The 27,440-nt window shown below is 39.4% G+C and overlaps 1 protein-coding gene across 2 annotated transcripts; it reads right to left on the bottom strand.

The window, feature by feature from the left end:
* Nucleotides 1-637: 637 nt before the first annotated feature.
* On the bottom strand, nt 638-26,722 carry LOC108429729 (myotubularin-related protein 3-like). 2 transcript variants are annotated; one of them, XM_017701680.2, is made up of 20 exons: nt 26,557-26,722; nt 18,452-18,511; nt 17,999-18,061; nt 16,643-16,759; nt 16,229-16,311; nt 13,977-14,140; nt 13,559-13,655; nt 12,339-12,452; nt 11,508-11,692; nt 11,288-11,422; nt 11,050-11,161; nt 10,196-10,391; nt 9,162-9,347; nt 8,088-8,258; nt 7,624-7,763; nt 5,600-6,641; nt 4,060-4,170; nt 3,125-3,213; nt 2,848-2,874; nt 638-1,653 (listed from the first exon to the last, which is right to left on the bottom strand). In XM_017701680.2, the coding sequence occupies exons 2-20, from the start codon at nt 18,452-18,454 to the stop codon at nt 1,467-1,469; spliced, it is 3,222 nt and encodes a 1,073-aa protein (XP_017557169.1). In that variant the 5' UTR covers nt 18,455-18,511; nt 26,557-26,722; the 3' UTR covers nt 638-1,466. The 2 variants fall into 2 exon arrangements, with proteins under 2 accessions (XP_017557169.1, XP_017557170.1); XM_017701681.2 differs by lacking the exon at nt 2,848-2,874.
* Between the last annotated feature and the right edge of the window lie 718 nt (nt 26,723-27,440).

The following is a 27,440-nucleotide window of genomic DNA, read 5'->3' as shown; positions in this document are numbered from 1 at the left end:
TAAGAGGGCCATATCAAACATCTTGACAAATCCGTGGCCCAGCTGTATTTTAACATTTTGCCCTGACCCCAACTAGCCATTGTTCAAGATATGCCAAATCCACAGTGGCAAAAAAAGGCACTGAATACTTCAATTCAAAAATTATTTTGGAATTATTTATTTTAAAATAAAAAACAAATTGTATGTAAAACAATAGACTACATTATCTGCAGATAACCGTTAGACTGCTATAAATGTCTCCATTGTACAGTAGTTTTTTTTTTTAAAAACTGCCAATTCGCTTCATTGCCCATTGCTTGACACTTGGTGTTGTGCCGTTGTGCCATGGAGTGTTGTTAGGGAGGGTTGGGGGCACACCTTTCGTGGCAGTGCATACTGGGAACTCTAGTGGAGCTAATGGTGAAATGAGCTAATATTAAAAGAAAATGGACTATTAATTCAAACCAACATGCTTAACATTGTACTACTGATATGCTGCATCTCATCTAAAATTGAACTTCCTGTTGTACGTGCTTCCCAGTCCGGCTCAGCTGTAAAAGAAGTACAGACAAATGAACTGAGAGCCAGATGGATTTCTCACAGAGCACCGCCAATCTTACCCTGACCCACTGAAGCATACTCAAAGACCATACTCAGGTTTGGCTTGGCAGTGTGTTGTGCTTCTTTATTTCATTCACTCAAATGTTTGAGCCCCACAGACTCCAAAAGCAGCAGCAGTAGCACAGAAGGAAAAAAAAAAAAAAAAAAAAAAACAGGGAAGGGGGAGATGAGCCTTCACCAACAAACACGCATATACACAACCTGCATCCTACAGGCAGCGAAGCAACGCGAAACACATTTGAGACATTAGCGAGCCATACATGGGATCTGCTCCTGTTTGTCTCACTGTGAGTCCAAGTGGCCAGGCTTGCTCTGTCCATCCAACAGTCCAGTGAATGAGCTCATCACTTGAGAAAATCTCCTGGAAACTCTGAAAAAGCTTCTAAATCTCAAGTCCATCATCAATCAAATTCAAGACTTTTTAATATACATTGCTCTCTCCATTGACTGTACACATGGCATTATATACAGACATTTCCTATTCACATGAGCACAGCTGTTCAAACGAGTACAGTCCCATATGCAGCACTGTGCATATTTAAATGCCTGCAGCTCGATCAAAACAGAATCCACTTGTCAGGAGTTTGAGACCACTAAATGGGATCCTTATATTATTAATATTAATAATAAATTATGCTAATTATGTGATGCCTTGCTATAGGATTTAAACTCATTCATAACCAAGAACTCCATTACCTAAATTGATTCCATATGGCTAAAGAACATGTTAAAGGAGACAGTTCAAATGGTTTTGGAAGTTACACAGTCACTAGTCTAAGATCTTTATCCTGTTTCTCATATAAATGGATTCGGAGAAGATTTCTACAGGACAGTGTGGTCCTAGATCAGCATGTAAAGGGCTGCTTTCAGTTGGAACTGGCAGTAATGGGTTTCTCCAGCTCCATGTCAGCAGGGGGCAGCGCAGGGGGCACAGCAGAGGGCCGCAGATGACTGTAACAGGCCTGGCACGTGCGGTTAGGCTCATACAGCTGCTGATTCGCCACCGCCACCTTCTGATCACAGCAGCTGGCACAGAAAACATTCCCACAATTCCTAAAAAAGCAGCAGGGAGGAGGCAGTAGCTTTAGTACCTTAAACTAAATAAAGCAAACAATTTATTTCTTTACTTTTAATTAAAAACTCCAGTGTTTTTCAACCTAAACTCTCTGCTGCATCTGTGTTATAGTGTCGGTGGTTACAAACAATCATAACATTTTCCTGTACTTAGAAAAGTATAGAGGCCCACTGACATCCCTCGTTAATAAAAATATGTAGGCTTAACTTAAAACTGAATTCTTAGCTGTGGCCACGTAATGTTTATAATAGGAAGGAATATCACCAGCAGGGCTTCACAGAAAATAACTGACTTATAATAGAAGCCAATGGGCAGTTGCTTTGAAATGTTTAATGCATTTTTTTTTAATTGAGCACCTCCAGCAAAAAAACATTCCACCCTTTTTAGATTATTAGTTTTGTTTTTGTACAACCTTCTACAATACCAGACTATGCTTTATATTTTAGTGGCTGCTTTATTTTAAATACAGGGCATCAGACAATGCCATACCATGTTTATGACTTTTACAAAAATGTCACATATGCTGTTTTTCATTGCAAGGGCTCAATTGTTCCACAACAATAATACAGGCCTTCGGATGAGAATTTCTCAGAGTTGTTCTTACGACATCTGAAGTGATCAAGTGACCTCAGAAGTCTATGCCAAGTGCACAAAGCTGCATCAAGGGAAAAAATCACCAACCCCCCCCTCGCCCGGGTAGTCATGGCAATCACGTGTTGCACCAACATCATTACACAGGTAACGAGTTACAGCAAATCCTTCTCTTTGGAAAACTAGTGTTATTTTATAAAGAAATCATACAGATTTACAACCTGATTAAATCAACACCTTTGAAGAATTCCTTACAAAATTGTGATTTACATAAACAGTAACTGACAGAATTCAGCTGCCCAGTGGCTTTTATTGAAAAGTACATTTCAAGACAGTTTGCAGACAGCGCTCAGAGAAACATGTTGAAATAACTGTCTGTAATAATCAACAAGCAGACAGACTGAAAAACACCAGAGTATTCCGTGTAGTGTGAGCTGTTTTTTCTGTTTGTTGATGACCTTGGTTCATGTGTATACAGTACACATACAGATACTACTCAGAGGGGTTGAAATGGAAAAGAACAGACGGACGGATAGATGCAACAGATGAATGAAACAAAAGAGGGGAAAGGGGAGTCTCACCAGGCTTCCTCAACAGGTTCTCTGGCACTGTAAGGGGAAAGGGAGGAGACAGAGGACAGGATGAAAAGTCAGAGAGAAAGAGAATTTGAGTGGACAGCAGAAGCCCTTAACTAACACCTCATTTCATCGTCCAAGCCTACTCTACACTTTAACTGCTGAGTGTCTGAATGAGGTTCTGTGATTAGATTGGCCAGGACTGGGGATTAGGAGTGTTGTGCTGTAAAGGTGAGAATACATCACATTTAAAGGACAGACTGAGAAGAGTGCACATTTTCACCTGCAGTGATGTTTTCTAGCAGCCAACCAAAACTTGCTCTCACACCCATAGCAACGAGTTGGTAGGTGACCTGGATACCACCCTGATACCTAGAAAAAAAGAACACACTTTCAGTTTCTTTTTACAGCACGATCAGCCCTGCATCTATGTCCATGTTGTCAGTGGATGTCAGCCTTTTGTGTCACAACAAGAAAGGAGAAAACTGTTTAGGACTGTGGGGATGTGATTATATTGGCTTTTATGTACATTGTCGCATAATTTATTTACATTACATGTCACTAGAAACTGTTCTCACTGCCCTTATTGAGGATGAATTGTCACTTGTAAATTCAGAAAGTGCATTTCAGCATTCTTTGCAAGGGCGTTTGTTACGATGCAACTCTCAGGCAGCAAAGGCAGCATAAGCCAGCTACGTTTAACTCATGTCATAATACACAAGGAAAATGTTACAATTTCCTATTCCTGTTGACAATAAGATGCTTTAATCTACAAGCTTGTGCTTAAATGCCTTAAATTCCACTAATTGTTCAAAATATCTGCATTATTAACGGGCTAAGATGTTAAAGTAATCCAGGGTAGTTTGATGCCAAAATGCTTAATTCAACAGCATTCAAAAACAGTCATATTTCATCTTTATTCAGAGGCTCCAGCAATGTTCAGAGTTAAAAAAAAAAAAAAAAACAGGGCAGTGATGCTCTTCCAAAATTCATTTCTGTCCCAGAGAAAACTTTGTTCCTAATATGGCCATGACACTGATTAGTCAAGATATGACCTAAAAGCAAGGTGGCAGAGGAGCAAATTCTGTTTTATTTCATCATTTTTATTCTACTCTAAGATGTATAAAACAGTGAAAATAATAAAAAATCTCCCTAAAGGTTGTCCAACATTTTGACTTGGCAGACTCTATTGTTCTTTATTTTATACCCTCCTTTCACCTGTTTGTCATGCTGTTCCTCCTGTTCCCAGCTGTTGTCAGAGAAAAGCTCAGTGCTGCAGTGAGACAGACACACAGCCTCCACGTTATTCTCCCGGTCCGGTACAGCCGTCTGCAGAGAAAGAGGCAGGACAAAAGGTGTTAATTGAGAGTTAATAAGAAAGAGGTAAAAGGGAAAACAGCAAGTGGTTGACCATGTCTTTATGTCTTTATTTATTTATTTTATTTAAGGTCATAAAATGTCTGAAAATGTCTCTTAGAAGCCAACAGAACAGTCATCATGCATGTTGTGTAACTCAGAAGTGTCTGCCAACAGTCTTTAAATAGATGAAAATGAAAAAAGGAAATTTGCATATCGATTAAAAAACATCCCGACCTCATCACTGAGTGTGTTTTTTGATTGGCTTGTGAAAAGCAGAAAATGCAACCAACTTTTAAGATTGAACTTTGGAAGTATGAAAAAACATCCCTGTAGATACGTCTCCTGAAAAAAAAGGAAGCATAAAAGGCACAGAGTGGAAATATTAAATACTGAATAATCAATTATTTCATTTAGTTACTGAAGCTTCTGTATGGGGCCCATGAGAAGATGTGGGGGAATTTATAATAGGTGACTACTAAAACAAAAATTTCTCTCCTTCCAGAGGCCGAGAGTTTGTTATTTTATATATATATATATATATATATATATATATATATATATATATATATATTATATATATATAGTACTAAGAATGTATTAACTATTGCACCCTTTTTGGATTATCAGTACTTTTGTTTTATTTTGTTACCTTTTACATTAAAACGCCAAACTATGCTTTATTTGCATTTTACTGACCACTTTATTTTAAATATAGGGCATCAAACAATGCCATACCATGCTTATATAATTTTTACAAAAAAAGTCACAAATATTGTTTTCCGTTGCAAGGTCTCAAATACTGTACCTTGAGATATTCTTACATTTTTTTTTCTTATTTATATTTCCCATTCCACCCTGTAGATGGCACCAGCACGCCACTCAGGCTGCATTCCGCTCACTTTTACTCCCCAAAGCTCATTGTCCCTTTTTTTAGGGATGCTGGAAGTTTCACCCTGTTACTATCATCTCAAGAAAATGACCTTAAGATAATTTATGCTAAGATTAATATCTCAAGATCATTTTCAGGGGACAATTATCTCAGGATAATTCAGTGCATTCCATTCACTCTCATCTCCCCAAGCTCCTCGTATGTTCTTTCAGGGGTGCTGGAAGTTGTGCATCAGCGATTGGAAATATTCTAATGAAAACTGACCACTATTTAGCACTTTACTTTGAACTTTGTCTTAAATACAAAGATGTTATTTCAGTGCTCACCAGCAGGCATTATTTTAAATGTCTTAAAAGCAATAGACTGGGAGTTGTCGTCCTTTCCTGGCTCTGTACTAAAGTGTAATTTTCTGCTTTTTTTGTCAAAAAAATAAGTCCAAAGTCCTTTCAAAGTCCTTTTGACTGAAATTTACATCTCTGTTTACATGAGAGAGTAGAGTATGTTCTTTACCAGCTCTCCATTGACGTGCAGCCGGCTCCACAGTTCTTGCACCTGTCTTTTCAGCGTCTCCACTTGCAGCTGGTGGCCAGCCTCCATCTGTCTGAGGCGCACCTGCACGGCATCATTGTGCATGCTCAGCCCGTCCTGGTCCAGGTGTCCCGGGACAACTGGCCCTCGCTGCTGAGGGGACGTAAGAGACCCGCTGCTTGTCGTTGACGTCTGCCGACTAAGCGATGCACAGCTGTTCACACGAGGAGCTTCCCCATTACACACAGAGTTGTCGTGATGGGTCAACAAGGATAGGGGCTGCAAGGCACACTGGGAAGGCGAGCGTAGGGATTTGTGTGGTGTGTGTGTTGGGAGTAGGCACTCCTCAGTTAAAGTCTCTATGGAGCTCTCCAGTGGAGAGTCGTTTTGCGAGAGGGAGCGAAGGGTGGGGTTTTTAATTGGACTAAGAGGCTCCTTTGTAGGTGATATATCATCCACTCCGTTTACAATAATGTGCCCATTAGTGAGGTGGCCGAGCTGCGAAGGTGGAGAAACAATAGGAGTGAAGGACTCCTCTGTGGAAAGTTCCAGGGCTTCCTCTATTTGCTCTTCACAAAAAGTGTCCACTGCGTCTTTGCCATTCTGTTCAGGCACATTCTTGAGCAGTTCTGAGGGTGGGGGCGTGGCAACCTGGAAGGCAGGGCCAACAATGGAAACAGTGACTTCACTACGCTGCTCTTCCTCAGCCCCGCCCCCATTTGCTAAAACACTCCCATTTAATATTTTTGAGTCACTATGTTCCACCCCATTGAGTAACCCCTCCTCCCATAGCCTCTCATCCAACCCCCTCACCATCTGACTATGATCTGTGTTTTTATTGGCCGGGCTTTCTGGTTGCTGAGTGTTGTCCTCGGCTACTGTCGCTACGGTGATCTCCACCGAGCGAAGGTGTTCCTGCCACTTCTCATTGAGGTTGGGGTCACTGCAGCGCCGATTTGAAGCTGCAGGATTCGTTTCCTCACAGGTCGTTAGCAAGTTGTCATAGGAGCGAGTCTTTGGCAATCTGGAGAAGAAAGAAAATGCAGTTTCAATTCATGTTGAATTGTTAAGATTGCAGATTCCAGACCTGTAGCTGTTTTATCCAGGCTATGATCAGAAATGTGTTTTACTATTGGACAAGCTTTACAAAATGCTGGCAAACCAGTTAGTAGTACTATAGAACTCATTCTGTACAGATGTATATGAAAATTTGGGTATTCCAGGTCAAATTCCATGTTTTGATTTTCTGAGTGGGAAAAAAAAAAAAAAAAGTTTGCACAACTTCTACAGAGAACACACTTCTGCACGTTTTAATACACAATTACTTTTTATTTGCTGAATTCAACAAATTGGGAAAAATACAACATAAAATTTGGCTGTGTAAAAGTTTTTTCACTTTTTTCCTCTATGTTAAACACATTAACAGAAATTGTGCAGTAAAATATGCAGAAAAATCCCAAATACTGAATCTGGTTCCCTGTAGAGGATTTATACTTATTATGTAATATGACCAGGGGTGTACCACTCTACATTTAGAGTGCTTTATTAATGTCAAATGTTATTTTTTTAAAGTATGAAAGTTCACACTGCCAGGATTTGGCAGGTGTAGTTTGTTGTTGTGTAATTAAGGTTTTTAAAGGAGAATTGTTTTTGTTTTTCAAGTTATTCTAAGAGGGTCCATCTGTCAACTTTTCACAGGCAGAGTGGAATTTTTGCCATCAATCTGTCCGACCCTGCAACAGTTGCTTTAAATAAATATGCATGGGTAGAGCATGGATAGGTCAGTTAAGGCAATCTATATGACAATAAGCCGGTATATAAAAAGATGTATTATACATTTAAATTATAGACACATTTGTGCTAGGAAACCTGGCGCAAGGGTTCTCAAATGTAGTTCTGGTGCTTATGCGCTGTGCGATGTAGAGTTTCTCCAGCTCAAAAACACATCAAACACTCAAGTCTTTCATGAACAGCCTTTGATGTGTGTTTCTAACCAAGTTTCTTACCTGCCCGGAGGTGTGTCCTCAGGTGAGACTGAAGGAGAAATGTAAGAAGACTCCTCAAAAGGCAGAGAGGGGGCGGAGTTAGGCAGGTAGACAGCACTCCACAGCATCAGGTTCCGCACATGGCACACCGGATGAAGCACCTGACAGGAAGGAGAGGAACCAGAGACAACGCATGGAGAGGGAGGTTGAATGAAAGTACAAATATTGTGCTAGCATTAGTTCTCCTGTGTTAGTCTGCAGTTTGGAACTTCTTTGGAACTACTGGAATAGCCTGACTTAATGTGTTACATGCATAAAAATTACAGATCTTGTGATTCTAATTCTGGATGCACAAGTACAAGCAGGGTTTAAGTAGATTTCAGGAATTGGTTTTAAGCTCAGAATTTAAAAAAAGATGAAAGGACTGAACTCAAAAAGTTAAAAACATTAACTGCTGCAAAGCAAAGGCCGAAAAGCAGCAGTACCGTCTCGGAGTGTGATGAGTAGAGGATGTTGTGGAAGGCTCTGTTGGCTGGTTGCAGAAGGGACCAGACGGAGCAGGTGTTCTCCAGCACACCTGACTCCTCTCGCTCCTTTCTACTGTTACACAGGAACGTCCCAAATAGACAGGAATAGGTATGCTGCACCAGCTTTACCTGCACAACATAAACGAAGCACATCTAAGGAGTTGTTGTAACACTTGGGATTAAAGCAAAACATACCGTATAAAACACACCACAACTCTTGCACAGGCCGCATGTTATGGTATTTGTTTTGGTTTACATAATGTTAAATTCAGCAAATCAACAGTAACTCTGCATTAAAATGTGTGGGGTTCTCTGTAGAGGATGTGCTAACTTAGTCACTTAGTGAATTAACAAAAACATGTAATTTGACTCAGGGCACTCAAACCTTTGCACAAAACTGCAAAGAAGTTAACTTCAGACTACGGATGCACGATGAATCAACCAAGATCCAACCAAGACTCATAGCAAAATGTTGTAACACTTATGCATGACTTATTATGCTAAATACCCAGTTACCTCTCACTTTATTTAATCCATGTTTTTAAAAAGGCAACCGATATTTCATTTAGGATTTTAAATTGCCAGTTGGGCCCCTCAGAAAGCAAAAAAAACAGCCAATTTGCCAATATAGTTGTAAAGAATTTGCAATTTGCTTTTAAAAAAATCCAAGATCGGTGCATTCCTATTTCAGACACCAATTCAACCACATTTGGCGTAGAGAGACCTATCTAATTTTTGGGCGAACTACTTGACGGTCACTTTCAACATCTTCAGCAAGAAATTCTAAAATGGCAACAAATGCTTCATTCATGGAACAGTTTACAGCAAGAATAGTGAAATTATGTAGAAATTAAAAACCCTAACTGAATTTCACTCATTCTCTTCCCTGGACTAGCTCCATTTGCTATGTATGGTTAATTGGGGGGATAGTGCAAGCTTTCCTGCTGCCAGAGTGTGTAATTTTTAACTGCCACAAACTGGCCACTGAACACATTGCAGTACACTGCAGAAACAGTAGGGGGAGCATGGTACCAGAAAGGCCTCGTTGAACTGAAATGAGCAGGGAAACTGCCTCTGCAGCTGATGGACACAGTCCAGCCACTGCAGGAAAACAGGACAGCGCTCATTCCCGTCGTCCGCGTTCTCCCCGTGTCCACAGCGGTCTGCAAACTTATGCCCAAAATCCAGCCACTCGGTCTCCACCAGCAGCTGGAAACCCTGTGGGGATTAAAGAGGACAGTGATCATGAGGAGAGTTCAATCACAGGAATCAACAGATTTTGATGCCCATCGACTGGATATTAACAACATATATATAATATTGACTTCTATTAACAACAGAAAGTAGAAATACATTTGGAGAGCTATCAAAAGTCCTCAGTACTGTCAAACCATAAAGACCATCACATTTTTCATTTTCTTCTGAAAATGTTCCAAGGTTAACACAATTGCATGTTTTAGCGCTGGGCAAGAAGTAACATGAATGAAAACATGCCAATAATGCTTTGTCATACTTTTTTTGTTGTTGTTAAATTGTCCTTGGAAATGCCATACATTACATACAAACTCCACACCTATTTGAATTAGGAAAGTGTTTAAGTGTCATCAGCTGTCATAGCTGTTTATATAGCTGAAAGATAAAGCATATTATTAATTAATGAAGATTTATAATAATGTATGTTTTGCAACATGTACCAGGAGCAGAAAATCTGTTCAAGACACATCCTGCACCAAGTTTTGACTTAAGTTGTCTCTGAATACACTTTACACTTGCACTAATCTGATTAATCTTCTTGAGGAAGCAGCCCAAAGTACAACCACTGTTACAACGTGTTCTTCCACGTGTTGCATGCAATTACAGATTTCCACTAGGGAGGTCTCCAAATCCAAATCCCCAAAATCTACACAGTGTAGCTTCAACTAATAAGATCTATTAAATGTTTTGTCACATATATGCATACTTTGCATATGCACAGATAAGCATACTTTAAAATTGCAAAAATGGTTAAAATGTCCTAATGTGTAATAGCCTGTCTGTAAGTTGTCTATGTGTTTCTCTCGGTTCACCTCTATGGTCCTGTAGTAGGGGTCCAGCAGCAGCTTGGACAGAGCCACTATCTGCGGCGTGCGGTCCCAGCCGTCAGAACAGTGCACCAGCACAGGCCTCCTGTCCCTATTCACAGTGTTCACCACCAACAGAGACGCCTTCAGCAGCAGAGACAAATGCTGCAGCCATTTAGTGCCCTCTAAAGCGGACAGCCAACTGAGAGAGACAGAAACAGAAAGAGAGAGAGGTGAAAGTAATATTTAATTTAATTACTATAGTGCCTTTATCATATCAGCGGTCATAAAAGGCTCATTAATGCTGTTAGAATAAAACCTTGTATCTCCACTGTTTTTCATTTTTTGACAATTTGAAAATGCCTGATGCCCTTTTACTTTCTGCATAAATATCATGATGAACAGACCAAAAAAAATGGCCCAAAATTGCTTGGAAAACAGTCTGGTTACAATGACTAAGAGTACTAAAATTAAAGATTGTTTTTCTTTCTCCTGCAAATTTGTCATTTTGGAAATAAGAGGTTTTGTTCTGACAGCAGCATTTGAAGTGTTATGTGACCTTATAAATACTGCCCTTCAGTAACGTGTTACTGAAAGTTGTGAAACAGCATCAGGAAGTTAGTTAACCATGTTTGCAATCGTTAGGCTTTCTGAAATTGAAACAACCTCTAAGGAACTCAATGTTTTGTGGTACACGTCACAAGCTAGTAGTAGAACATTACTGTCAAAATCTTGTATCTACATTTTTGTCCATTTAGATTTTTTTTTAAATTCCAGCTGTCATTTACACTTCATCAAATGTCCATGTTGAAGAGACCAAATAAATCAACCAAACTGCACATATTTGACAATGTACTCACTTGGCAGGGTCAGGCACTTGGGCACAAAGCGCCCTTAGGCACTGGAAGCTCCTCCTGATGGAGTGAATGTTTGCCATACCCATGAACATCACCTCACAGTTTGGATAGTACTCTACAGAAGGCAGAGGAGTATATGCACTTACTTTAGTTAACATTCAAATGGGAGGATCCCTAAAAGAACAGGACTATGAAAACATAACATCAGTTGTACACTGATTAAGCAAATAGGTTTGTTTACCTGGGCATTCACAGCCACCTCCTTTGGCCCGATTGGCAACAGCAGCAGCATATGACCTGGCATCCAATATCAGCAGCTTCTGAGGAGGCGTGGTTATTGGTTCCACCTCCTCGTTGCCATTGGTTATGACAGAATCTAATATGCAGCAGGGAAAGTAAGCTAAAACATCTTTGGAATTCAGATTACATCTTCAGCCAAACAAAGAAGCTGCTGTACAGACCTGAGCTGTTGTGAGTACCATTAGTATGGTGGTGGCCATTGCGGAGAGGCTTAATGGCTGCAGGGTCCATGGCACAGGCCTTAGCAATGGACTGTACCAAATGCTCGTCATCCGCATTGCGCCACCCCCACCAGCTCACCTCGGGCTGCCCACACCGACCAATCACAGCACCTGTACTCAGATGTCTGGGTGGAGGAAGGTTTTATTTAGATGAGGCCAATATAAAATGCAGGTACACAATGTCTAAATACTAGGACTAAATACTAGGGTCAATCCCTTGAGTCAATTCCACACCATTTCTTAATGCACATTTATATGCGAGATGACGGGAAGGGGTAAAGTGTAAATACAAGCCAGAGTTGAAATGCTGGTAAGATTGAACGGCACACAGATGTTGTTCAGTTCTCTCAGAATTAGCTAAAGGACTTGTGTGAACAGAAGCCAATAGATTACTGGGAAGATAATGAATAAGATAATTTAGCATACATGCTAAAAATAATTGAAAAAAAAAAGACTGAAGTCAGCTTAAATAGTTGCAACCAGATCAAATTATTATGAGCAGAATATGACAGGCTGTCTAGGTAATGGCAGCAGAAGGTCATATTCCATGTGCGTGCTGGTGCAGCCAGGCTTGAACATTTCTGTGTGGAAACCATTCCAGAACTTTGGAGTTGACTCTCAAGTTCCTAAATGCCTGGAATTGGAGAACTAACTCTTTTTGGGAGCGACTCCCAGCTCTTCTCATATGTCCAACTGTTATCTGTGCTAGGGTCAGCTTCTAGCCTCGATAAGGGCAAACACGCATGCAAGAACACGTGCACATCCACACACCTGTAAACAACAGCCGGAATCCTCTTCCAGGACCGGAATGAAGCCACGTTCTCTAGCTCCAAGTCTGTGATCCAAGTAGGCACCAAAAGCTTCTCAGGATAAGTGGCACAGAGTCTGACACACACACACACACACACACACACACACACAAAAATAAATTAATTTAAATCAAACACATATGTAGACAGTTTTCTCAATCAGCCCAAATTTTGTTTCTTTAGTTCAAAACTAAGAGAAGTTAATATTGCTAAAGCTAGACCTCAATCACCTAAATTGTTTCTGTAAGAATACATTTCTCAAACAGCATCCATGGCCATGGTCAGTGGCAATTTCGCTGGTACTTGTGACTAGTGACAAAGGTTCTTTATCATCCTGGCCAAAGTTGCACAGACATTCTGTGTTTGGAGCACATTATGAGTTTCTGTGTTAACTAGTCCTAGGCGGTATCTAAAATGATTAGTACAACATATTTTCTGGTGAAAAATTTATAATCAATAATTATACATTTTTCACCAGAAAATGTGTTGTACTAATCATTTTGCTGTTTGACTTGTCTAAGAGAGGTTTTGATGACATATTTTTACAGAGAATAATTTGGGCTACCTGGGTGACTATTGAGTTCTAGTATTTGTTAGTAGCGTTAGCTTAGCAGATCAAATGTAAACTAAAAGAGGCAAAAATTTGGGCTCCAAAAACAAATCTTGGCAATTTGGAAACAAACTGTATTTTCATCAACATTTTGACAAATCAAATGTGAGATTTTCCCTTGCCCCTGTTCACTAAACTGTCCTATAAATTACACTGTAAGTAAGTTACACAGGACTAATTATGCTCTTGTTATAGTGACACATAATGGGCGAGTGTTGTTTAAGTAATGACAATATCCACAATGATGACAAAAAAAGAGAAGAGTTTGTAATGTGACAATTTATCATATTAACAATAAACATCATCAAATTGCCCACATAAATGTTATAGTGTCAAAAAACACTTTTGCAAGTCTAGTTGAGATTATCTGATAGCATGATTTGAGGGAAATGTATGATAATGCAGTGTGCACATTCGTGAGATACAAGCTTCTTCTCATTAGCTTTGTAGCTAAAGAAGCAGACAGACACCAGGAGATTTCAGGTTGAATTCTCATTTAAAAATGACCCCTGAATCACATTGTATGGTAAAAACAATACATAGAACAATTTAGGCTTCAAGTAAAGAGTCACCTGAAGTTGTTATTGATGTCAGAGATCCTCCAGGCACTGTGGTTGCTGAACCCCATCCTTTGCACTTCGTGCTTAAACCGGTCCTTCACATGCTCACCTGAAGGATACATCAGCATGGGTGGATTACATCAGTTCAGATACAAAACAAACCGCACAAGAGCACAGCAGAGCTCAGACCATTGCCTAATGAACCACCTCCTCGGATTAGTGCATTAAATCCAGTTTTGGACTTGAAAAAGGCGCTTTTTCAACAGTTCTGTGCTATGAACAGTAAATTTCTAGTAGGATTTGGTTTAATCTTGTCTAGGAAACCTCCCCTGAACAAAACAGAAGGAAATCAGACTATTAAAAGTATGATTGTGTAATTATGCAACTGTGTGTGAGCTAAAGTGTTGTGTAAGCATGTATATGCATGTACCAGAGTGGCAGATTTCCTCATGCAGGTCTCTCTCAGCTGGCTGGGTGGCACTGCAAGAATGGAAGGCAAAGGCGAAGAGCTCATCCAGTCGCACCGGGGGGCGCACGGCTGCATTCAGACGCCTCAGCCAATCCTGGGCCTGCTCTGATGACCTGAAGTGACACCTGAGGGCAGCAGGAACAAGTCTGAAATCAATTAAAAGGGCAATGATAATGAAGGTACAGAACAATTAAACAAAAGGTTTTGGTGAATTTTTTTTTTAAGTCGAAATATGTTTGGTGTCTGTGGTTTGCATCTTTAGTACTTTGACATTTTGTTGTTAGAAAAAGACAAGGGAAAAAAAAACAAACAAACAAAACCACACTACCTCCAAAAGGGTAACCTTACAAGAGAAGAAAAAAAACAGCTCAAAAACCTGCTAAGTAACACTTCGCAAAGTGTAGCTGGTATTTCCAAAAATGCAAAATTTCCAGAAACTGAACACACAATAAAAATGGAGATACAAAGTTTCGTCACCACAGCACCAATCTGTTCTTTTGATTGTTTATTAGTATAAGTAAACAGCTTGAAACAGGCCCTTACGATAATTCAGTAACAATCAGCTGAACTCATCCATCAGGTCACCAAAAAACAGCTATCAATATGCTTCACACAGGTATTACAGCAAGCAAGCTTTTCCTATTTTCAAAGGCTTTTTTTTTACTTTGAAAAAAGCTCATTTTAGACTTGGCTAACCATCATAATTTCATTAAATGTTAGACAACTAGCTAATGCCTTTATGTGTTCGTTTTGTCCTTCTAGCTAATGTAGTTGGCCAGCTTAGTGAACTACATAGAACATGAACAACCACACTACTTGGAACTTACCATGATTTCACTAACCATGATTCCATCAGAACAACTAATGGGTGTTAACTGAGAACACTTAAGCAAACTAGAGAAGGAAGTGGCTGCTCCAGACTGTCCTGTTCTATTGGCAATGCTTGTTTCTACATTTATTGTCCATTTTATCAGCTCCACTAACTATATAGGTGCACTTTGTAGGTCTACAATTACAGACTGTAGTCCATCTGTTTCTCTGATAGCCCCCTTATATCCTGATCTTCAATGGTAAGGACCCCCACAGAGAATATTTTTGGTTGGTGGACTTCTCAATCCAGCAGTCACACGAAGGTGTTTAAAAACTCTGTGTGTCTGATCCACTCGTACCAGCACAACACACATTAACACACCACCAGCATGTCAGTGTTGCTGCAGTGTTCAGAATGATCCACCACCCAAATCATACCTGGTCTGTGGTGGTCGTGACCACTGAAGAACAGGGTAAAAGGGGCTAACAAAGTAGGAGAGAAACAGATGGACTACAGTCTGTAATTGTAGAACTACAAAGTGCACCTATATAGCAAGTGGAGCTGATAGAATGGACAATGAATGTATTGTAGATACGGGGAGATGGTTTTAACAAGTCCTCACCTGTGCAAAATTGTATTGAATGCACATGTCAGCAATAGGTGCACCTTAAAGAAGCTGAATTTAAAAATGAGTAGTGTCTACAAATATTTGGACATAGAATGTAACATACAATTTTTGTTTTTCCATGTTTTTTCTTCCATTTCTGAAGCAGATGTTTCTCTCCACACCCGAGATTAGAAGGTGGTGTGTATACAGGAGGGTGCATTACATTCCTCAGTGTCAGGTTAATTATGCAATAAAACACAAGAAGGAGTGCTATACTGTACCAGTTTACTGCAGTCATCAGCACAGCAGTGCCAACCAGCGCCATTGCCTTAGGTGTTAGTGATAATAGCAATTTCATTGCTCACATTTCATTATTAGCTTTTGTGACAACAATGTTCATTTCCATTCCTGCAAAAAAATAGTTAATTTTTTGCAATAGCTGGCAGGCAGTGCTGGGCTACAGATAACTAAGGTGGAGTGACACTAAAAGATATTTTAGAAATGCAGCAAACAGCCAGTGTCAGAGAATGCCTCTTAGCCAATCACACTGCGAATTCACCCTTGAATGTAATGTAACTGACAGTAGGTACATCACGCACCAACATATAGTCATATGCAAAAATTTGAATTAATATGTTAGCATTGTCAATATTTCAAAATGTGACATTATGCAGTTTGTTCCCTGTACAGAATGTTTTGGCTTATTTTCACTTAAAAAATTGACAAATCATGCAGTTTGACTAGGGGGGTGTCCTAACATTTGGTTTGTCATCAGTGTCAGACCAAGAGTTGTACCTGATGACCTTGCAGTCTTTACAGGTGAGGTGCAGCTGGACCATGTCCCTGCACTCCACACTTTCTACCAGCTGCAGTGGAACCTGAGAGTGAAAGAAACACAGAAAGACTGTGTGAAAACACTCTTCAACACAACAGGTTCATAGTAAAATATGCTGTGCAAGGAAGCAGTTTGTCTTTTTACTGCAGGCATTTACCGCACAGTATTTGACTCTGTGAAAAACAGCACTCCTCCCTCACCCTGGCTCATTCTCATCAGTTACCATTCAAATGCTCAAACAAATATACACATACTGTTCTTCCCACAGTGCCACCTGCCTCTCTCTCTCCCTCTCCCCCTCTCTCTCTCTCAGGGTGAAAAAAAGCATGCATGTGGGCGTGTTCAGAGGAAAAAACACTTTGAAAGACACTTACATTTATGACATTGTCTTTGAACTTGATGTGAAGGCGGTAGCTGGACAAGGCGATGACGGCACCCTCTGCCCTGCCCACATACTCCACACTCTCACCATGCAACACCGGGAATGGCACCTACACACAAACATAGTTGTTCAGGACAAACAGTGGAAAAAAACTAATAAAATCTGTGCTAAGCAACAATGTTTTTTTTTTTTAACTGAAAGGGCAAAATCATGACCATAACCTTTGGTTCTTAAGTTTGGGGTTAAGCTTAAAATATTCTTATTACACATGCATCCTTATAATACAGTACTGTGCAAAACATATATTTTATTTACTTTCCAGTCAAAACAGCCAATAAGTAGAGATTTTATTTTACTCAGAAAACATTTTTAAGAAGATCTGATATAAAATACATTCAACTGAATAAAAAAGCAAGAGTCAAAGAAATGTAAGTGAATAAGTATGAATTTCCAAACTGGTGTTCAAAAAAATGAACAGAAAAAAAGGGACTCCTAACAACCACACATAACCGGGTTAACCACCAAAACTGTCGCCATCAGCTAAACAGCACTTAAAGTCTTAATCTTTCAGATACAAGAGAAAATCAAGCTCCACTCTTTCTTCAGATCTGAAAAAACCCACAGGAGTTTCTGTCCATCCTCCCTCCATCAGAAGACTCAACATTATGAGTCAGAAAGCATGTGTAGCTGTCAAGGAGTATCGAGAAAAGGGGGAAAAAAAAACTGCAAACAAAGAAGCTGCTCCTGTTCTCAGAACACTGGACTGACCACCTCCAGACCACAACATTACTGACTGTGTTTGGGGTTATTTGGATTGTTAGAAGCAGAAAATGCAACCAACTTTTAAATATCCCTGCAGATTTCTTTGAAAAACTGAAAACAAGTCTCATGAGAAGAATGGAAACTGTTATAAAGGCAAATGTGATGTACTACTCAATAAAGTGATATTATTTAAACGTATTATAAACATTTTTGGATTAATAAATAAATGAATTCTGTTAAATGTATGTTTTCTGCTTTTATCTTGATGCTAAAAACCAATAAATTGAATTTAAAGGCCACCTTCACAGGAAATCAAATAAATGAAAGCTCCAACTTTTGCACAGTACTGTACACGCATGCAGGATATAATTTATATGGGACATATTACTTACACGTACGTAACACACATATTACATTCGGGTACTTATATACAAGTATATCTGTACCTACAGACACTTATAGGTCATTTTAATAATACATATGGGACACATGCATGACCCTACATCCTGACTCTGTATGAAAACAAACATGTTTGTTTGTTTGTGTGTGTGTGTGTGTGCTCTCGTGTTTTGGTAGTTTTTCTTGCCTGCACATGTTCCTCTTCCACAACCGGACTCCCGGCCTCCAGAGTGGGTTGCTCCTCTTCACCCTGATGCACGCAAAAATACAGTTAGACAACATATGCCGTGCGTTTGCTTTCTCAAAAATATATGACCCATGACCAGTATAAGCAACCCATGTGTACAAATCCTCTAACAGTGGATACCATATCTCCTCCTAGAGATCTACCTTCCTGCCAAGTTTGGATCCAACCCAAAATTCTGAAGCTCAAAAAAAAAAAAAAAAAACAAAAAAAAAACAAAAAAAAAAAAAAAAAAAACACCACAACCTCACCCAGCTTGTAAATGCCATCTGAGGAAAAAAAACTGCTAACTTGGAACAGATGTGGTTGATTAGTGTTTGAACTACTGAATGCTGTAGGAAGATAAATCTCCAGAAAGCAGGCTAGTGACCACTTTTGTATAGAATCCACTCATACCATGACCCCTGGGAGCAGGGTCTCGGCCCAGAGAGCAGCAGGCCTCTCCACTGGAGCTCACTGAGAAAGAGACAAAAGACACGTTTCAGTTATTGTGTTTGACGTCATTTGAAAAAAACACACTTTACATTCTCAGATGATTTCATGACACATGAACACATACAAGTGGTCCAAAATTACAAACTTCAATTCCATTTCCAAACTTGCCTGTGATGCCTGCAACATCTTCCAAAGAAGTTGGGACAGGAGCATATTTACCTTTCTTTTTAACAACACTTTGTTTTTGGATTGACGACACCAACTGATCCAGTTATACTAATTTGCTCCACACATTTTCAGTGGAGGACAGGTGTGGAATACAGACACCCGCACTGTCTGATTACAAAGTCATGCTGTCATAACACATACAGAATGTGGTCTGGTGGGGTCATGTTGAAATAAGCATGGATGCCCCTGAAGAAGATGTCATCTAGAAGGCAGCATATATAGGTGCAAAGTGTTTGTACATCTTTCAGCATTAATAGTGCCTTCACAAACGTGAAAGTTTTCCATCCCATGAGCACTACTACCCCTATACCATGACAGACCCTGACTTTTGAACTTTATGCTGGTAACAATCCGGATAGTCCTATTCTTTAGCCTGCAGACATGAATTATTTCCATACATAATCTGAAAGCTTGACTCATCAGACCACAATACATGTTTTCACTTTCATTTTAGAAGAACTTGGGCCCAGACAAGTCAACAGCATTTTTGGGTGTTGTTGTAAAGTACAATCTTGACAGCATTTGTGCATGCAATAATGAACTGCATTTATTGACAACGATTTGTGAAAGTTTTCAAGCCCATATGGCGACATCCATCACAGAAGCAGCGTCTATTAAGAGGTTGAAAGTCATGGGCATTAAACTGTGGAGATCAGACTTTCCCTTTACGCAGAGAGATTTCTCCAGATTCCCTGAATCTTTTCATGATTTGCACTGTAGAGGGTGAAATGCCTAAAATCTTTGCAATGGAAACTTAAACTGTTAGACAATTCCACAAATGTTTTTGGCAAAGTGGCGAACCTTGACCCATCCTTGCTCATAAAGGACTAGGCCTTCCTTGATGCTCCTTTTACAACCAAGCATGCCTGCATCACCTGATGATGTTTTGGACGTGTTTTCCTATTAAATTTGTCCCTTTCCTCCATTTCTGAATACATTGCAGACACCAGTTTTTAGAATATTTTTTCAAAAAGACTTTGTTAAAGCAAAGAAGGTGAAGAAGTAAAACATTAAATATCTTGTCTTTGATTTTGATTAAATGTAGGTCAAAACAGACTTACAAAATCACTGCTTTCTTTTTTTCCCCACATTTTACATAGTCCCATCTTTTTTTAATTAAAGTTTGTACTTTAAAATATTACCACAACAGGCATTAAGAACATTTTCCCTGTCCTGTAAAGTCACCAATTTGGAAATAGTGTTTTCTTACAACAGTGAAGATGCACATCTAAACACAGCAAACATAAAGAGGAAATACTTGTGGTTTTTCTGCAGTCCTAAGAACTGCAGCAGCACTGAGTAAATGAGAAAATGTGAATGTAGACATACAGCGCAGCTCACGAACATTTGGACAGATTTTGTTGTTTTGGCCCTGTTCTTCTGAGGAAGTGACTATGAGGTTGTAGTTATATATCTTCATACATTATTGCCCCATTTTAGGCTCTATAAGGAACAGAACAAATCCTATGTGTTACATGCTTTTTGTATCTTTTTCCCCTTCAGGTTGGATGTGATGTCATTAAACAATGAATTAATAAATTGCAGCGTAGTTTATATATATATATATATATATATATATATATATATATATATATATATATATATATATATATATATAGAGAGAGAGAGAGAGAGAGAGAGAGAACAATTGATCTTTTCTTGTTCAATGCATGCAACTGTTAAAATGTCCAAATTGGCTTTTTAACCATCTTGCTTCCTAGCCACGTTTATCTAGCAGCTAACACAGGTAATGCAGTCAAATTCATACCACATTATGAATTATGAAGACTTGGGTGAGAGGAGGCAGATACAGAAGACTTCATCCACATGTGTAACAATATGTTGATCAAAATGAGAAAATCTGAGGGTTATTCCTCAGAAGCCAAATTTCAGAAACAATAGAAAAGTCTCACTCTGACTTCAAACTGGACTTGATCATGTCTATAAGAAGGACATGAGATTAAGAGGAGATCTCACTTGGAATATTTCTTTCCTCTGGGATGTGTTGTCACTTTTGTACTAGCCATGTTGACCAAGTGTGTTCTCCATAGAGGATGTAAAAACTTTTCACTTGTAAAAGCAACAAAACATGTAATTTGTTCAAGGATGGAGAAACGTTTGCATATGACTGATTAATTGTGCACAGATCACCTTTAGTATTCCAACATTGCCAAGGAAGAAAGCTGAGGCCCATCACTGTCATGGGGGCAGTACCCCTCTTGTCACTGGGGTGGACTCAAGGGTACATCTCAGTACCTTTAGTCTGGGAACATAAATGTACTATAGTCCATTGAAATTATATTGTCAAAATTGTACCAACTCCACACAATCCATCTCGTTTCCAGACTTTTAATTTTTTATTGTTCCATTTTAAATATTAGGTTATGTGTACAAATTACATTTGTTAAAAAGGTACAAATATGTACTTTTCACCCGAGTAAAACTTACTTAAGGAACACAGTTGGGACCCTACAACCACTGTCATACCTTTGAGGGTACATTAATACCCTTATTTCTAACAGTGAAGTCCAGCCCATTAGTGTTTTGATCTGGAATGTTGGCCAAATGTAGAGTTGTGAAGCTCTGATAAGGAAAAACCTTTGAAAACAATCTCTGTGGGGTCTTACAACTACAAACAGTCTTGTGTGTTGCTCAGTGTGGACTGAGTCTTGGTGAGTCCACTGAGAGACGTTTATGTTTTGGATATTATATCTGCTTTCACTTTTACTTTCCTTCGCTGATCTGACACCTGTATGGAATTACTAGTCTTTTTCATATCAAGCTGTTTTCGATGTTGAGTTGGATTCTTATGTATCAACTTGGTCCTAACAAACGTGCTTTAAGTGCAGGGAAAAAAGTATCCCATTTTATCCTAATCCTAAATTAGTACAGTCTACCAAGACATGATTGGTATTTCACTTGGTGATTTTCACCTCTGCAATGCAGTTACAATGCTGATATAGTTAGCAACTAATGAATGTGTTATCACACTAATCAGCAGTATTAACTGTAGGCCTAAGCCATCACAAGTAATCTCAAAGAGGCTTGCTGATGTGATTTGATATTATCTATAAAACTGGACAAAAGACCACTGCACTGCTAAAAACGGCAGCAGTGATCTTCAGTGAGTGTGAAGTATCTCAATACCTCATTAGGATGTTGTCTACAAATCAGAGGCTTCTGAGGTTTACGTTCACTTTTACTTACTTGCGTTGTCCATACCAACACTTGTTCAAGCAGCTAGCATAAACGCATGAGTGCAAAGTCTTGGAAACACAACTTCATCCCTGTGTCCCCATGCTCAACCACACTGTCTTATCTCCATACAAATCAAAGGGACCCTCCTAAAGTCTTTCCACATGGCTTGAAGAGCAAAGCAGCCGACCTTATTGAACTCAAAATGGAATTCCAATGACTTCCCAAAACATCTTAAAAGGACAATCACTGAGGTGAAAACAAAGTCATTCAGAGTGGCTTTATGTGACATGGTGCAACTTACTGACTCAGATTTCTTTGGTGGTGGTTAAAGGAACCAGGGGTCATCATGTCTACATCAGTGTTTCTCAACCCTGTTCCTGGAGGCCCACTGCTCTGCACTGTTTAGTGCTTTCCGTGCTCCCAACACACCCGATCAGCTCATTAACAGCCCATTAAGTTAAAGCGGCTGTATTAAAGCAGAAAAAAATCTAAAATGTGCAGATTTGTGGACGTCCAGGACCAGGGTTGGGAAACGATGCTCACATCATGATATCTGTGAATTTCCCCAGAACTGAGCATTTCCCCTTAAACCACTCTGACTGTCTTTGCTTACATCTTAACCATTTAACTGCATGGAAATTTTTTAAAAATCTGTGAAATTCCCCTTTAAATAGACTATCGAAAAGAAAGTTGTCAAAAAAGGCTCTTTGGAATGATGCCATAGAAGAACCACTTTGGGTCACTAAAGCACCTTCCAATTAAGGGTTATTTAAAGAATCATTTTCCTAAGCAGTGCAAGCCCAACAGAGGGTTTTTTTGAGAAGTACAATAGAAGAACTACTTTGGGTTTGCTAAAGAGCCATGTAAGGAAAATGGTGTTAGTACAAAGGACCTTTAAAATAAAAGTTATTTTCCAAATTAAATCATTCCCCCAAAACCTTTACATTTTTTATTTTAAAGTTTTACAGTCCTTCCACTGCCAAATGCCGTTTACAAAAGAACCATCCACTGAAAGCTTTAGGGAATAAAAAGAGGCTCTTCTGCAAAGAACACTAGTTGTTGGTGACGCCACAAATTCAAAATAACACAGCTTAGTTTCCATACATGAGTTGTGATATGGACCCTTTCAAAAGTTTATTCAAATCTTTTATATAACCTTCAAGCCAAGAGCCATTTAGGAAACCTTTGTTTTTAAGAGTGCAATGGTCAATACCGGAACAGCACCTTTAAAAAAATGGAACAGCTACTGATGGGGGACGGGATTTCTAACCGCGTGGCATGCTAAGTCAAGGGCCACTTGCGTCATAACTCATCTATCTTATCTTTGGCCTAAAACCACCAGCACCTCAGCATTCCGAGGACACACGAAAGCAGTGTTTTATCTGCCCGTTTTGTTATGGTGGTGTCTGGAGTGGGAAAGGTCTGACCCTGAAGGAAGCCTGCTGTGCCACATGCCACTCAACCTGACATCTAAATGAATGGAAAAATGGTTGTGATACCAGAAGAGGATAACATCAACATCAGATGATACACCTGGCAAATACTAAAAAACAACTGTTCCCATACGTGCGGATGTCTCTTCTCACCACTTTGGAAGACATTTAAACAACACATAGAGAAGCTGATACAGCAAGCTACTGTCAATAGTCCCATATCAGAATTACTGATTTCAATAAAATAAAACAATTGTGCTGTAGATTTATATATAAATGATTATAGGTTGCTAAAATTCTATAACTTCAGTTTTCAAATAATTAGTATAAGTTTTTTTTTCTTTTTAAATGGCATCCAGCACGATAAATGTAGCTCTAAACGGTAGCTCTAAACCATTAATTGAGTTAATATCTAGATAAAATTAATGTCCAGAATATCGAAAAGGGGTGAAATTTCAAGGCAGATAATGTATGAAGAAAATACTAGTGTTGGAAACTACGCACAACCAGTTTGTATCTTCTCCACAGAAAAGCACTGTCAGTAGAATGGGATGGCCTGGAGCAGCCACACAAGCGCCTATGGTCACCATCCCTAATGACAAACGCTGGCTAGAGGGGGTTTTTAAAAAATAAATTAAAAAAAACAAAAAAAAACAAAACCCAGCACTGGGCTGTGGAGCAGCGTAACTGTGTTCTCTGGAGTTCTAAAGCACCCTTCAACATCTTTGGGATGAGTTGTGATCCAAAACTAATCATTAACCAGTACCTGACCTCACTAACACTCCTGTGGCTGCCATCAAATCCACACAGAAATGTCTAATGTACATCTAGTGTAAATCCTCAGAAGAGTAGAGGCTGTTACTGCAGCAAAGTAGTGACAAACTCTCCATTAACATCTTTGATTTCAGGAGCAATGTTTTCTACAAACTTTTGGTCACAGTCTACTTTTCAGCTTAACAGTTCAGCTCCAATCAGCCAACACTTCCATCAAACTACAGCAAGAGCAGCTCTGTTTTAAAGTATTATGTAATTACACAAGTGACTGAGGTCACTTGATGCAGGTAACACATGCTTGGAGCTGAAAGAAATACGCAACCACCCACTGTTATAAAACAGCCCATTCATTTTCCAATAATCCAAAAAAACCACAGCCAGAGCAGTTCTCACCTTCTAATATCAGTTTTAATTCTCCTCTCTGGTCGCTGAGGCAACAAATACAGGCCACAGACTATTTGTTTATAAAGGTAGCAAAAAGAGGCTGGAGGGAGTGGGTGCAGAAACTTGATCGTATATGATTTTACTTTAGAGCTCATAATAAAGAGAAGAGACCGTGAAAGCACAAACAACTCCATCACATGACTCACATTATTATGTGCTGAGGTTCAAGAATGGCAGCCAAGTCTGGACAACAATTAACCCTCAATGACATTTGTAACACTTTGTTTACTCCGCTGAAAAGCTACCACAGACTTTATTATTATTTTACTGCTGGACAGTAGAGATAATATTCAAAACACAAATATCACAGTATTTTCCGAAAACAATGATAGCAGGATGGCTTTACTCAAACTGTTCTTTATCGTTTCTAATAAAATTACCTCCACGTTACTGTTAATTAGGGGTGCCAGATGTTACAACAAACATTATATCATGAATTTTCTAAGCATTTTCACAATATATGATATGCAAACATGTAGTCAGTGTTCTCACAATGCGCTTAGAAAAGCATGACATAATATTATTGCAATAGATTATCATCATGTTGCCAACCCCAACTGTTAATATTACCCTGCTAGATTAAAAAAAAAAAAAAAAAAATCATAAAATAGCCAAATCTGCATGTGTTCTGTTTTAGATGGTAGTACACTGGTCAACCATCATGCCCAGGCTGGGAGGCCAGTACCAGACCAGAAATTCATGCTCTTTTTTCAGCAGAGTAACTATGCAGTAATATTACATTTTATGTACTTACAGAACGTTATGAAGCATATTTAACGAACTGTGTTGTCTATCGACATCATTAAAGCTTAAAAAATTTACGCTGTTTGGCACCTATACCGGTATATTGGTACCGAACGATGTATCGTCCAGCTCCATCCTACCGTACAGGCATGCGGAGATAAACAGAGCCCTCAAGCAACTGCTTAAGCAAAGCTTTAGGTGCTAATTGTTGTTCAAATTCTTTGTCTTCTTCTGTCAAGAAAACTGGTATTAAGCTGAAGTATATGCGTAATTTAGGACTCAATTTATGTCATTTTTCTCCTAACAGGCTGTTACATACTCGCTTTTCTCCTTGCTAGCTAAAACATCCACGATGCCATCGTTTGTCGGCACTAGCATTGATTTCCACTATAGCGGTAATAAACTACAGATTAACGTTAATTGAGCTACATTACATGGGTGATGCAATAAGTTCGGATCTTTCCAGAAAAAAAAAAAAAAAACAATATTAACTCATTTGTTTGGCAATATGTGAGCTTTATGGTAGCCCGGCTAACGCTAGTTAGCTAGCTAGCGAGGAGCTTCGCGGTGTTTATTCTGTGCAGCATCGCGGATGCAGAAGTGAACAGACGTGGCGTTTTTATCCTCAAATGCTTCGAAAGTTGACAACTGTTTGTTTTGTACGTTGTGTGCGGATAAACTACACAGCATCACAGTTCTTTCAACCGTGAAACTTCAGTCAGCTTTTCATTCGCCAGCTTGTTGCAATTTTCCCGTTCCACCTTAAATGGTGCAGCAGTTACATTGTGGTGCCTCTTGTTCGAATGTGACTGCTGCATCATTTAAGGTGGAACGGGAAAATTCGAATGAGCAGCTGACTTCAGCCTTGCCTTTCACTCGCCGGTTGAACCCCTGTGTGTATTTAGCGCTTTGTGGGCACCCTATGGATGATGTTTTTGACGTTGTGGGGACCCTGGGCTGGTACTCACGATTCCTTTTTTACAACAGGATCTGCTGTTATTTTAAACAAGAAGCCCAAAGATGTGCTTTTGGTTCCTGCGCTTAATGTTAGGGTGGTTTAGGTGTCGCAGAGCAGCAGTTAGCTTCGGGCATTCAGAAGGCAACGGAAAGAAAGCTAAGAAAGCAATACAAACTCTGTATGCAAGTGTGTTGTGGCTGGCAGGACGAGGGCGGAACCCGTCCGGCAGGCCCGGGAGGCCCTGTGCAGAAAACAGCGGCTCTTTTTTAACATAAATGCGCACTCACCTCTAAACTGCCCTTTTCAGACGCGATTGGTTCCTTGCGACTCGTTGACAAGATAGATGGAAAAAATCACACAATAAAAACGAAAATAAACTGTAAACGTCGCTCCGGTGTCACCGCTCTACGCAGCCATCGCTCCGCTCCTCTCTGACTGGCTTAAAGCGCTAGTGATGTCCGACTCCTCAACGAATCGATTCTTTTGAAGCGGTTTTTCTTTACTAGTCCAACTGATTCGAACTTTTTTAAGACTCAGTCCTTGAGTCTTAAAGGAGTATTCCGCCGTAAAATTTCTGTTAATTTTCTGGATGAATGGGCAAACTTCCAAGAAGAAGCTTCCTAATGCTTCCCAGAAGAGGGGAAGTTGTTACCAAAGGGGACCAACTTCATATTAATGCTTATGAACTTAGAATGAGATGTCATAAAATCTCTCTCTCTCTCTCACTCACTCACTCACTCACTCACACACACACACACACACACACACACACACACACACACACCTACCTGGGTCTCGCGAGGGGGAGCTGGAGCATAAAAACTCGTTGTTTGTAGGCGTCCCAATACTTTTGTCCATATAGCGTGTGTGTGATAGGTGAGTGAACACATATATGAATCATATATGGATCATTTATCTTACATATGTATAAATTTTTTAAATATGTAATGAAAATTTTTATTAATTACTTAATGTTCAAAATATTATATTGCACAGCTTACAATGTGTTTATTTGGGGAATTCAGCTATGTACCTGCTATGCTTATTTTCACTTCATTCAGAAGCAATGATGATGCAAAAAAATTTGTATAACTTTCATAACATGGCATATATGAGTAATATATGAATTGCTCATATCAATTTTTTATATATAGGTAAATATATGCATTGC

This window comes from Pygocentrus nattereri, chromosome 23 (genome assembly GCF_015220715.1).
Source record: "Pygocentrus nattereri isolate fPygNat1 chromosome 23, fPygNat1.pri, whole genome shotgun sequence".
NCBI lineage: Eukaryota > Metazoa > Chordata > Actinopteri > Characiformes > Serrasalmidae > Pygocentrus > Pygocentrus nattereri.
This window is presented reverse-complemented; position numbering and strand designations above follow the sequence as displayed.

Excerpts from the sequence above, each read along its gene's own strand:
- LOC108429729 (XM_017701680.2), bottom strand. Across the intron at positions 16,760-17,998 it reads TGGAAGAGGAACATGTGCAG|GTGCCATTCCCGGTGTTGCA; the intron begins GCAAGAAAAACT and ends GTTTGTGTGTAG. Across the intron at positions 8,259-9,161 it reads AGTTCAACGAGGCCTTTCTG|GTAAAGCTGGTGCAGCATAC; the intron begins GTACCATGCTCC and ends TATGTTGTGCAG.